The sequence below is a fragment of the Bombina bombina genome, chromosome 1 (assembly GCF_027579735.1).
Source record: "Bombina bombina isolate aBomBom1 chromosome 1, aBomBom1.pri, whole genome shotgun sequence".
In the NCBI taxonomy this organism is placed as follows: Eukaryota; Metazoa; Chordata; class Amphibia; order Anura; family Bombinatoridae; genus Bombina; species Bombina bombina.
In genome coordinates, this window is record NC_069499.1 from 55,124,855 (window position 1) to 55,137,834 (window position 12,980).

At 36.1% G+C, this 12,980-nt stretch overlaps 1 protein-coding gene across 1 annotated transcript in view; it reads left to right on the forward strand.

Moving 5' to 3' along the window:
• Positions 1-12,980, forward strand: part of SPTLC2 (serine palmitoyltransferase long chain base subunit 2) — a 100,484-nt gene that overhangs the window by 21,398 nt on the left and 66,106 nt on the right. The window contains exons 2-3 of the mRNA XM_053697362.1: positions 6,459-6,641; positions 9,418-9,572. Coding sequence (XP_053553337.1) covers positions 6,459-6,641; positions 9,418-9,572 — 338 coding nt within the window. The remainder of the gene's footprint in view (positions 1-6,458; positions 6,642-9,417; positions 9,573-12,980) is intronic.

Consider the following 12,980-nt stretch of genomic DNA (forward strand, 5'->3'; position numbering starts at 1 on the left):
AGAGCTGAAAGTAGATGGATATATTTGCTGAATTCAATTCAACCATTTGGACTCAATGAATACAATAACTTTGTAGCATTTTTATAAAACAAATTCACAAGTTTGTCCCACCCCCCCCCCCCTTTTTTCAATATTGATATCATACATGGACGTAAGTTGGATATCTTAAGAAAAAATATCCTTGGAAATAAATTGTTCTTATTTTGAACAAATATGGAAAATAACATTGGAAATTAATTCACCTATCAGTACAATTTAAATTAAACTTGTGAATGTTTGGTACACCGCCTGCACAACTGATCAATGCTATAATTTATTAATGCATTAACTTATAATTTAATTTGCACACTTAATTCATTTAATTTAATGTGTATTTCACAGAATAATTTCATCAGTATATATTTTAATTTTCCTCTTTAATTTTCCCTTTTATCACTTTTTTCAAACATTCTCTATCACACAATCAGCACTTTACAAATATGTCACTCTTTGTTAATTGAACTACAAGAGATTATCACATATACTTTATATTTAGTATATATCCTATATATTGTGTTTTTACATTATCGTTTGTCTTGTGAAAAAGTGTGATGGTTAATAACCAAAAGGAAATATAAAATACATCCTTTTTATTTATTTGCTTAAAATTCATAATTGCAGCACATAAGATTCAAGGTATTATAATTCTTTAGTAATTAACTTCTGTTATACGTCACGTTGTTTTAGCCATGGATATCATTCTTCAAGCATACATCACATGTTATACTGCAATCCACCTATTCGCTTACGTCATTAAGGAGGAGGGATTCACTGACAGTCTATATAAAGTCATCATTGCGCGCTGCGCGCGCACCCTTCGAAAATGCCGACAAGCGGCGAAACATGTCAGGGCTCTGGTGAGGAATCTAGTGAACTCCTGTGTTTTAGGCAGCGTTCTGGTGGCACGATCAGCGTGACCCTTTATGTAATGGACTCAGTTGTTTAACCGTTGTTATATTTCCAGTTTATCTTGATAATTTTAGCTTTATAGGGGTTTTGGTAGGGGTTTTGGATTTAACTTGTTAATCTTATACTAATAAGCCGGCATAGTTTTCACTTTTAAGCTTAAGTCTATTGGGGACGCTTATTGGTAAATAGACTATAACTATTCCGGTCTTATGAACTCCTCTAGTTCAAACCGATTAAGCACAGCTCAATCGAAGTACCACAAGCATTGTTGACACTTATGATTTTCTATAAACATGACACTTGTCAATTTAATATAGAACAGTATTTTTGTTTCCACACTTCTAACTCGAGTTACTACCTAATAGATGTTATAAGCTCGGTACCATCAATATCTAAACATTGAGTTAACTCACTTCAACTGACAATTCAACCTAAGAAGTGCTGAGAAATATCTGTTAACCCTGGTTGTAAGGTTAACACAACAGGTAACAAACACCCATGACGTTACTAGCTAGGACAGTCTAACCTGTTATTCTTGTATTTGATACCTATATTTAACCCTAGCTGCTATCGTTTTTATTGTGCAAAGTATACACTCAGATATACACAACAATATTAATACATTTGGCTTTTTGCCTTATCTTTAGTGTAACTTTATACAATTATACCACTAGGAGATCAACATTAAACTGTTTCAATTTACAATTAGTTATTTTGTTTCATTTTATCTCCAACCCACAGCACTTCAGTGCAATAAGCACATTGCAAGTCTGTATAAATGTAAACTTTCATTAACTCATTGTGTGCTATAGATCCATTATACTTGGTTACAATATACACACAGATGTTAACCATTGCTCTAACACTTCTTAGCACGTATGTGTATATGATTACCAGGCATCATATTGTTTAACACTGACAAAAGGATCAACCAATTATTGCTACATTCTGATCTTTAGTGTTATAGCATGGTAGCTTAATCTTATAGTGACTTATATATATTTTTGTGTCAATTCATAAGTTGAATGTAACTTAGTAAAGCTATTTTGTGATAGTTAAACCCCAGTTACATAGAGGGTTCAACCCCTAATACCTTTACATTCCTTCTGATCTGGTACACAAACTATATTGAGCAGCAGCTATTATTTTCTAATACTATTTTTATATTTTGCTATTGTTGGAGGTATATAATACTTATTGCTAGCCATTTATGCTAGTAGTTTCCTCCTTAATAGATACTATACAGATTGTCCTATTAGTGAGCCCAGAAAGATGCTATATCACTAGCATCTATTTATTCCGCTGATTTGCCCCCTCAATGTAGTTTTAACTTGTATGTTTGTGTTTTTGTTATTTTTAATTTTTTCTTAATAAAAGTTATATTTTAATTAACCATACTATCTGACCCAATTGTCATATCCAATATTCAGATATTGTCCTTCTATACAATTGTGACTGAAACACCTTTTTGGACTCTGGAGTGCTATCAGTGTATACTTTTTTGGGGGGTCTTGGCTCCCCATATTTCTCCTTCATTCAGCTGTTTTGTTGAAGACCATTAACAACCCAAACCAGAGGCCTACACAGCACACTTCCTCTCTCTGTGCCAAAGGCCTGCGCAGCATACTGCTCCCTCATCACATAACGGATCTGTACACTCACCCCTGTCCCAGGAAAGTTAGTGAGATACTTGATCAGCCAGTTTTTTTATGTGGTAGTAATAACAAAATCAGTGAGTCAGTGTAGGGCATTTCTAAGAACATACTCTCTGTTATCCTTTACCAACAAAACTCTGGAATTTGAAACTATTCATCATCCAAATAAACTTAAAAAAAAAAAATACATTAATGTAGTCAATTATTTATATTCATATTTACAGGGAGTAATCTGAAAACTTTAGGAACCAGAATTTGGTCGTCTTTTATCAAGTCCTTGGCTAATGAGTGAGCCTTACTAATAATGGGGGCAGTATTTTTATTTGTAATTTGTTTTCCAACAAGCTGTATGATCGCTTTGAACCAGGGATAATCTGCAATGCAAAGACACAAAGATTAATTCTAATCTCACTGACACTTTGCTGAGCATAACAAAAAGGGAATTATTTTTATAGGTGAAAAAACATTCAATTCACAATGCAGTGGTGTATCAGGTAAGGTCAGTAGTATATTTGGTTGTATATAAATACAAAAAATAAATAAATAGAAAAAGATCAGCACAAAGAAGTTCTTATGCCACATTATAGATCACTAGTTAAAGGTCCATTTAAAGGGACAGCCTACACCAGAATCTTTGTTGTTTTAAAAGATAGATAATCCCTTTATTACCCATTTCCCAGTTTTGCATAACTAACACATTTATAATAATATACTTTTAACCTCTGTGATTACCTTGTATCTAAGCCTCTGCAAACTGCCCCTTTTTTCAGTTCTTTTGACAGACTTGCAGTCTAGCCAATCAGTGCCTGCTCCCAGATAACTTCTCGTGCACGAGCACAGTGTTATCTATATGAAATATGTGAACTAACACCCTCTAGTGGTGAAAAACTGTTAAAATGCAATCTGAAAGAGGTGGGCTTCAAGGTCTAAGAAATCAGCATATGAACCTCCTAGGTTAAGCTTTCAACTAAGAATACCAAGAGAACAAAGCAAAATTGGTGATAAAAGTAAATTGGAAAATTGTTTAAAATTACATGCTCTATCTGAATCATGAAAGTTTATTTTGGCCTAGACTGTCCCTTTAATATAGTGAAATTTGAATAACCGATGAACACAGAATAAAAGAGACTACAATAGCACTCATTTTGAATTTGAAATTAGCAGTAGAATATTTTCTGGCTAATTCCAAAGTTAAAGGGACACTAAACCCAACATTTTTCTTTAATGATTCAGATAGAGCTTGCAATTTTAACCCTTTAAGGACACAGCTTTCAGTTTGCTCAATTGTTTTATGACGAAAAATTTCCGTCATATGTCCTTAAGAGGTTAAGCAAATTTCTAATTTATTCCTATTGTTAATTTTTCTTCATTATTTTGTTATCTTTATTTGAAAGAGCAGGAATAAATGCTAAGGAGCCGGCCTATTGTTGGTTCAGCACCCTGGATAGCGCTTGCTGATTTGTGGGTACATTTAGCAAACCAATAAGCAAGCATAACCCAGGTTTTGAACCAAAATTGGGCCGGCTCTTTGGCTTAGATTCCTGCTTTTTCAAATAAAGATAGCAAGAGAATGAATTAAAATTGAAAATAGGAGTAAATTTGAAAGCTGCTTAAAATTGCTGCTCTATCTGAATTGTGAAATAAAAAATGTGGGTTTAGTGTCCCTTTATAGGACCAGTAAATACAGTAGATTTGCATAATCAACAAATGCATGATAAAAAGACAATGCAATAGCACTTATTCTAAACTTCAAAGGAGTAGTAGATTTATTTTTTTTTGACAAATTTCAAAGTTCTGTCTATTTCCACTCCTGCATCATGTGACAGCCATCAGCCAATCACAAATGCATATACGTATATTTTGTGAAGTCTTGCACATGCTCAGTAGGAGCTGGTGACTCAGAAAGTGTAAATATAAAATTACTGTGCACATTTTGTTAACGGGAGTGAATTGGAAAGTTGTTTAAAATTGCTGCTCTACCTGAATCATGAAAGTTTAATTTTGACTTGAGTGTCCCTTTAATCAAATTTTCTCTTCACCTTGTATCATGTGACAGCCATCAGCCAATCACAAAATACATATACATATATTGTGTACTTTTGCACATGCTCAGTAGGAGCTGGTACCTCAGAAAGTGTGCCTATAAAAAGAATCTTAAAGGGACAGTAAACACCAGAATGTTTGTTGTTTAAAAAGGTAGATAATCCCTTTATTACCCATTACCCAGTTTTGCATAACCAACAGTTTTATTAGTACACTTTTTATCTCTGTCATTTCCTTGTATCTAAACCTCTGCAAACTGCCCCCATATTTCAGTTCTTTTGACAGACTTGCATTTTTAGCCAATCAGTGCTGACTCCAAGGAGCTTCACGTGCCTGAGCTCAATGTTATCTATGTGAAACACATGAACTAACGCCCTCTAGTGGTGAATAACTGTCAAAATTATTTCATATTAGAGGCGGCCTTCAAGGTCTAAGAAATTAGCATATGAACCTCCTAGGTTTAGCTTTCAACTAAGAATACCAAGAGAGCAAAGCAAAATTGGTAATACAAGTAAATTGGAAAGTTGTTTAAAATTACTTGCCCTATTTAAAACATTAAAGTTTTCTATTTTTTTTTTTTTTTTTTTAACTTGACTGTCCCTTTAACATTTTGATACTGGAAGTATATTGGAAACTTAATTTTGACTTTAGTGACCCTCCTGTGAACTACAGGAGATTTACAGATGCCAATTTTATATCCATTATTTTAGTATTCTGTTGTCCTAAAGGGAAAAGCGGAGACTCTGCAGTGCTATGCAAACAAATATACAAACAAGACCGGTCACGTGACAGACATTTGTGAGAAGCCCGCACCTCGGCAGATTTCTGTTGTACAGTGCAAAGGATATAAATAAACTAGGAACTGTTCTGGGGAGGGTTAACTAAAATGGTACATGATCTAAAAAATAAAAGTTCTTTCACAGGAGACAAGGGAGAGAAAATCTGCTATATTTAGTCATTTAAAGGTACAGAAAAACACCTTGGGATTATTGTATAAAATGTTTAGTTCTGTGGAATAAAACAATTTTGTAGTATAATTTCATTATTTATTTTTATCCATTTAATTTAACTTCAAAAAGAGTGGATTTTCTATATCTAAAAACTGGAAAGGCACCCTGCAGACATATCAAGGCTAACCCTGCTACACATCTGTCCCTACTTTGCTTTAGCAGATGATAGCTGCAAATAAGTGCATTTTACACTAACTTAACTATGTAACTATCATTGTTTGTCTGTAGAATCAAGCCCGGATTGGCTCCTACAAACTAAAGTCATGGATGGAGTTTGGTTATTGAAAAACAATTATAGCAAACAAGGTGTTAACTTGTTTTAAGAATGTTTATACTTGGCTAATGTTACTCTATAGTAACACAACAGAATTGTCTTGCAACTAGGTGTTTAGTGTCACCTTTAAGAAATCCGTTTTCACAAAAGGTGCAGTACTACAACAAGCGATCGTGATCCTACAGCTAGTTGCTTCAGCATTGGTTCCTGGGAGTGCATATCAGATACTGCAGCTGATTCATGAAATGGACTTCCAGCTGAGGTAGTAGACAAACAGAATGCCTGGGATATGCACAGGGCTATCCTGAGAATTATTTATACCTACTCTTTAGAAGCAAACATGGGCAGACTTGATGGGCCTTCTGGTTGTAATCTGCTGTCAAAATCTATGTTTCTCTGACATATTAATAGGTTGTCACCTAGCTGTGATGGAGGGACATAAACCAAGCACCTTATCGATCTGCTGTTTCACTGAGATACTGTTCTCACCTTTTGCTAACAGGCTTTATCACTGTTCTGTTTTTCCAGTTACCCAATGGAGGCTTGTACAAGAGACAGTTTAACGAAGCGTTTGAAGAGACTCCGATGCTGGTGGCTGTTCTCACGTACATGGGCTATGGGATCCTCACTCTCTTTGGATACCTGCGAGATTTCCTCAGGGCCTGGAAGATAGAAAAATGTCACAATGCCACGGAGAGGGGTGAACAGAAGGTAAGTGATGTGGTCATGTTTAACTCTTCCCTGCCCCTGTGAGCTTGCACTTGGTGTATTGTGTTTCAAAGGAATTTTTTAAACTCTATTCCTTTGAACATGAGGAAATGATGGCTTATGCAAAGCAATATGATACAGGCTATATGCTTTAAATAGCAGTGGCAGTACAACTAATGTATATATGTGTGTATGTATGTGTGTGTGTGTATATATATATATATATATATATATATATATATATGTATATATGTATATATGTATATATGTGTAATATGTATATGTGTAATATGTATATGTGTAATATGTATATGTGTAATATATATATATATATATATATATACATACATACATACATACATACAGTGCAGAATTATTAGGCAAGTTGTATTTTTGAGGATTAATTTTATTATTGAACAACAACCATGTTCTCAATGAACCCAAAAAACTCATTAATATCAAAGCTGAATAGTTTTGGAAGTAGTTTTTAGTTTGTTTTTAGTTATAGCTATTTTAGGGGGATATCTGTGTGTGCAGGTGACTATTACTGTGCATAATTATTAGGCAACTTAACAAAAAACAAATATATACCCAATATACCCATTTCAATTATTTATTTTTACCAGTGAAACCAATATAACATCTCAACATTCACAAATATACATTTCTGACATTCAAAAACAAAACAAAAACAAATCAGTGACCAATATAGCCACCTTTCTTTGCAAGGACACTCAAAAGCCTGCCATCCATGGATTCTGTCAGTGTTTTGAACTGTTCACCATCAACATTGCGTGCAGCAGCAACCACAGCCTCCCAGACACTGTTCAGAGAGGTGTACTGTTTTCCCTCCTTGTAAATCTCACATTTGATGATGGACCACAGTTTCTCAATGGGGTTCAGATCAGGTGAACAAGGAGGCCATGTCATTAGATTTTCTTCTTTTATACCCTTTCTTGCCAGCCACGCTGTGGAGTACTTGGACACGTGTGATGGAGCATTTTCCTGCATGAAAATCATGTTTTTCTTGAAGGATGCAGACTTCTTCCTGTACCACTGCTTGAAGAAGGTGTCTTCCAGAAAATGGCAGTAGGACTGGGAGTTGAGCTTGACTCCATCCTCAACCCGAAAAGGCCCCACAAGCTCATCTTTGATGATACCAGCCCAAACCAGTACTCCACCTCCACCTTGCTGGCATCTGAGTCGGACTGGAGCTCTCTGCCCTTTACCAATCCAGCCACGGGCCCATCCATCTGGCCCATCAAGACTCACTCTCATTTCATCAGTCCATAAAACCTTAGAAAAATCAGTCTTGAGATATTTCTTGGCCTAGTCTTGACGTTTCAGCTTGTGTGTCTTGTTCAGTGGTGGTCGTCTTTCAGCCTTTCTTACCTTGGCCATGTCTCTGAGTATTGCACACCTTGTGCTTTTGGGCACTCCAGTGATGTTGCAGCTCTGAAATATGGCCAAACTGGTGGCAAGTGGCATCTTGGCAGCTGCACGCTTGACTTTTCTCAGTTCATGGGCAGTTATTTTGCGCCTTGGTTTTTCCACACGCTTCTTGCGACCCTGTTGACTATTTTGAATGAAACGCTTGATTGTTCGATGATCACGCTTCAGAAGCTTTGCAATTTTAAGAGTGCTGCATCCCTCTGCAAGATATCTCACTATTTTTGACTTTTCTGAGCCTGTCAAGTCCTTCTTTTGACCCATTTTGCCAAAGGAAAGGAAGTTGCCTAATAATTATGCACACCTGATATAGGGTGTTGATGTCATTAGACCACACCCCTTCTCATTACAGAGATGCACATCACCTAATATGCTTAATTGGTAGTAGGCTTTCGAGCCTATATAGCTTGGAGTAAGACAACATGCATAAAGAGGATGATGTGGTCAAAATACTCATTTGCCTAATAATTCTGCACTCCCTGTATATATGTATGTAAGTGTGTGTGTGTGTATATGTATGTATGTGTGTGTATATATATATATATATGTATGTATGTAATGCACAAGCATTTGCCCAGTTAGTCATCCAGCCCTGTTCTTGATGTTCTGTGTGACAGCAGGGGCAGTTTTCTTGGTTTCTGTTAATCTATACATTATACTCTAATAATGCTATATTTTTTTTTTGGAATTTTATCATTAAACATGCTTGTCGCAAGGAGTTGGTTTAACCCCTTAACGACACAGACATACCCTGTATGTCGCTTGTCCTAAATGGTTTGGTGTCTTAAGGTATTCGGCAAAAGTGTAGTCTCGCAGCTGTCGCCAAGACCTGTGCTTTTTTTTTTAACCCCCTACACTTAAATTGACAGCTGAAGTACAGGGTAAGGGGTTAAGTTGGTTTTAGTAACCATAGTGCATTGCCTCTCCTAAGGACACAAGCCAAACAGGGCGGGGGCATACCTGGTGTACATGTTTACAAACTGTGTTTAACCCCTGTGAATGTGTTAAAGGATTTGTTTTAATAATAAAATGCTCTAATACTGGAGTTGAAAATTTTTAATTTAGAGAGCCAGACACACATTTCTTTTAGACAGAAATTCATTTTTTTTTTTTCCCATAGATGTGTAGAATTTTTAGAAAAACTTTTGAAGCCTGTAAAATTCTATGAGCCATTGCTCATTGGTTTCTGTGATTTATCAAGCCCTGGTCTAATAAACAATTTTAGTTTTAGATTATAATGTCCATTTGCACCATTGTAGCAAGGCTTTAACATCTCTCAGCCCCTGGTGTTGTCTTCTAGAATTCTATGTTGTGATTATCTGCATTGTAGGATTTTGTGCCGCTGTATCAAGATTTTGAAAATTTCTACACACGAAATTTGTACATGAGAATCCGAGATAACTGGAACAGACCGGTGTGCAGCGTCCCAGGGGAACGAGTGGATGTCATGGAGCGGTATACAGATGATTATAACTGGACCTTCAAGTGAGTTAGGCTTCAGCTCCTTTACCCAAATAATGCCAATTTGTATTGTTTATGATTGCGTTGCCTTGCAACCCTGCGTTTCATGTGGGCGTTTATAAAGAAGTATTTTTTTGCCAGGTTATTAAAAAAAAAAAAAATTCTAATCGTGATGTAAATGAAAACTATTATCACTTTCAGGTTATAAATGCCAAATGTGATGTCCGATTTTGGCCACCAACAGTAACAAGTAGACATGTACATTTTGGTTTCGAATGAATGGGAAAAACAATTAATTTGTCAATGTTATTCATTGCATTCCTCCAAAAGGGATTACAAAAAACGCTAAATACAGTAGAATTGCTTAATTAACAAGTGCATAATAAAAAGACAATGCAATAACACTCTGAATTTCACAAAAGCATTGTTTCCCCCCCCCCCCCCTGGCAAATTTATTTCCATACGACAGACATCAGCCAATTACAGACTAGTATACGTATACCCTGTGAGCTTGTGCACTCAGTAGGGGCTAATACCTCAAAAAAATGCATATAAAAATGTATGATGACCACTGCTTGATAAATCCTGACTGCAGGTCCTATTGTGCGAACCTGCAGTCAAAGGGAAGAGAGGGGCTTGATAAATCGAGCCCTAAAGGTTTGAAAGACTTACATTCTTCAATAAAAATCCATCATAGTCCTTGTCATTTTGATTGATTTCTGTATCATTCAATAACTACATATGTTTCACTTTTGTTCTTGAACAATCCTGACCCTATTAAAAAAAACTACCTTTTTGTGTGCTGCTGCTGGCTTGTAGCAGCATTGCTAGCTACGAATTTAACTTTATTTAGTTTAAGCTGAGGTCCATCTGCTCCTCTGCTGCCCTGAAGATATTCCCCATAGGAAATAAAGGGTGAATGGATTTATTTAATTAATAAACCTATTCCAAACAGCCCCATCATCATATATCGTAAACTAATTTATGTATTTATTTTCATGACAAACGATTCATCCCAAAAAAAAAAAAAAAAAAAAAAAAAAAAAATCTTTGCACATCTAATGGCCAAAATTTTCTTTTCTTTTTTTTAAGAAACATTGAAAATCTTTTTGAGATATCTATTTTAAAAAGTGACTCATTTAAGACATATCTGTATATTGTCCAGTATACAGCACAAGTCCGTCACTCTTTTTTATCTTTCTCCTCTTTCTTCTTTCTCCTCTTCTCTCTCCTCTCTTTTTTCTCCTCTTTCTTTCTTCCTCTTCTTTCTCCTCTTCTTTCTCCTCTTTCTTCTCTCTCCTCTCTTCTTTCCCCTTTCTTCTTTCTTCTCTTCTCCTCTCTCCTTTCTCCTCTCTCCTTTCTCATTTCTCCTCTCTCCTCTCTCCTCTCTCCTCTCTCCTCTCTCCTTTCTCCTCTCTCCTTTCTCCTCTCTCCTTCTTGAACTCTGTATGGTGTCTAACTTCTTTAGAGCACACCAGAGAGATGTTAGTGATTTCTTTCCTATGGCATGGAGAGTCCACAATTTCATTCCAATTACTAGTGGGAATTCCAGCAGGAGGAGGCAAAGAGAATCCCAGCAGAGCTGTTAATCGTCACTTCCCTTACCCATAATCCCCAGTGATTCTCTTTGCCTCTATCACGGGAGGATGTGCGGAGATATTGTCTGAAGATATGAATCCTTTAATGGGTACTTTTCCGGGCAACCAAGGATTGGGGTTCTGCTGTGTCCATGTCAATCTCTTTAGTAAGAGTAATGGTGGCTTTTAGCAGTTAAAAAGACGGCAAGGTAGTCTTTGCTTAACTTCTAACATTAGTGCTACCCCATTATAGAAAACCAGGGTTGGTTACTTTGTTTTTTCTTTCTCTATAGGTCCCTGATAGTTATTGGTATTCTGTCACACCTAGATGTTGCTCCTGACCTGCAACCAGAACACGGGTAAGTGCTTTGCCTTTCTAGGTGGGAAGGTCAGCACTTTCAGGGGTTAATGTCTCTGTGTGTTCAAGGGTCAAGGCTCCCTGGTGGGACTTAGTGACATTTTTGTCCCTTTCTACAGGGATTTATCATGGACAGTGAAATGCAATTTTATTATTTAGATAAGGCACTGTGGGAATAAGGGGTTAATAGGATCCCCTTTTGGAGGCTTTTGAGAGACTGGCATAGGGAACGTTGGCAGGAGTAACGCTTATTCCGGTTTTCTTAATAATGGATAAGAGGCTTAACAGAGTGTTTTATGTGAAGTTACGCTTATTGGCGCTGTTTTGTTTTTTTTTCCTCTCTTTTTGTGCAGTGAAGTTTAGGCGCACATGTGACCTTCCGCTATTCCGCTTCAGACTTAATACAAGCGGTTAGGAGAGCGGAGCTTAAAGGGACATTCCAGTCAAAAATTAAATGTACATAGTGTGCAGGGCAAAAATAAATTACTTTACACAATAATTGCACAAATAATTGCTGTTATTGTTTTTTTATTTTTTTTATTATTTTATTGAGGAAGTAGCTTACAATTTTACAAAAGTAGAGTGCAAAGTGGTTAGATAGCAAGTACATCAACTCACATAAAAAAATATGTAGCAAATTATTCATATATGTCTATACATAAGTACATTGAAGGCCTAGCAATCGTAATACTAACTATAAGTCTGGAGGTAAACCTCAGTGTTCATTGAGCTAAACTCACCTTAATATGGCAAGACATAAACTCTATTAGGCACTCGTTAGTTATATCATCCTCATTTTTGTTTATATTTGGGAAATAGCAGTAATAGTAAGATTAGAGATAACCCCTAATTGTAGATATCAAAGCTAAAGAAAAACTAGATCCCCTCTCTTGGACCTTAAACTTTAGTATGTGTTAATAAGGGGACATGGTAGGGACCTCGCAGTAGATAATGTGCATATAGGGTTGCTATTGGACCCTTAGTAAATAAATAAATATATATATATATAACCACTATATAGAGCTATTAGCAGTGGAAGAGACATAAACAATAGGGGCATGAAAATCCCCTCCTAACAGTAGAAATGGACATAGGTAGCAGCAAACACTATTCGATGAAATATGTTTATCAACAAATGGGATTGAATAAGCAGGACCTTAAAGGGACAGTCTAGGCCAAAATAAACTTTCATGATTCAGATAGAGAATGTAATTTTAAACAATTTTCCAATTTACTTTTATCACCAATTTTGCTTTGTTCTCTTGGTATTCTTAGTTGAAAGCTTAACCTAGGAGTTCATATGCTAATTTCTTAGGCCTTGAAGGCCACCTCTTTTCAGAATGCATTTTAACAGTTTTTCACCACTAGAGGGTGTTAGTTCACGTATTTCATATAGATAACACAGTGCACGTGAAGTTATCTGGGAGCAGGCACTGATTGGCTAAACTGCAAGTCTGTCAAAAGAACTGAAATAAAGGGGCAGTTTGCAGAGGCTTA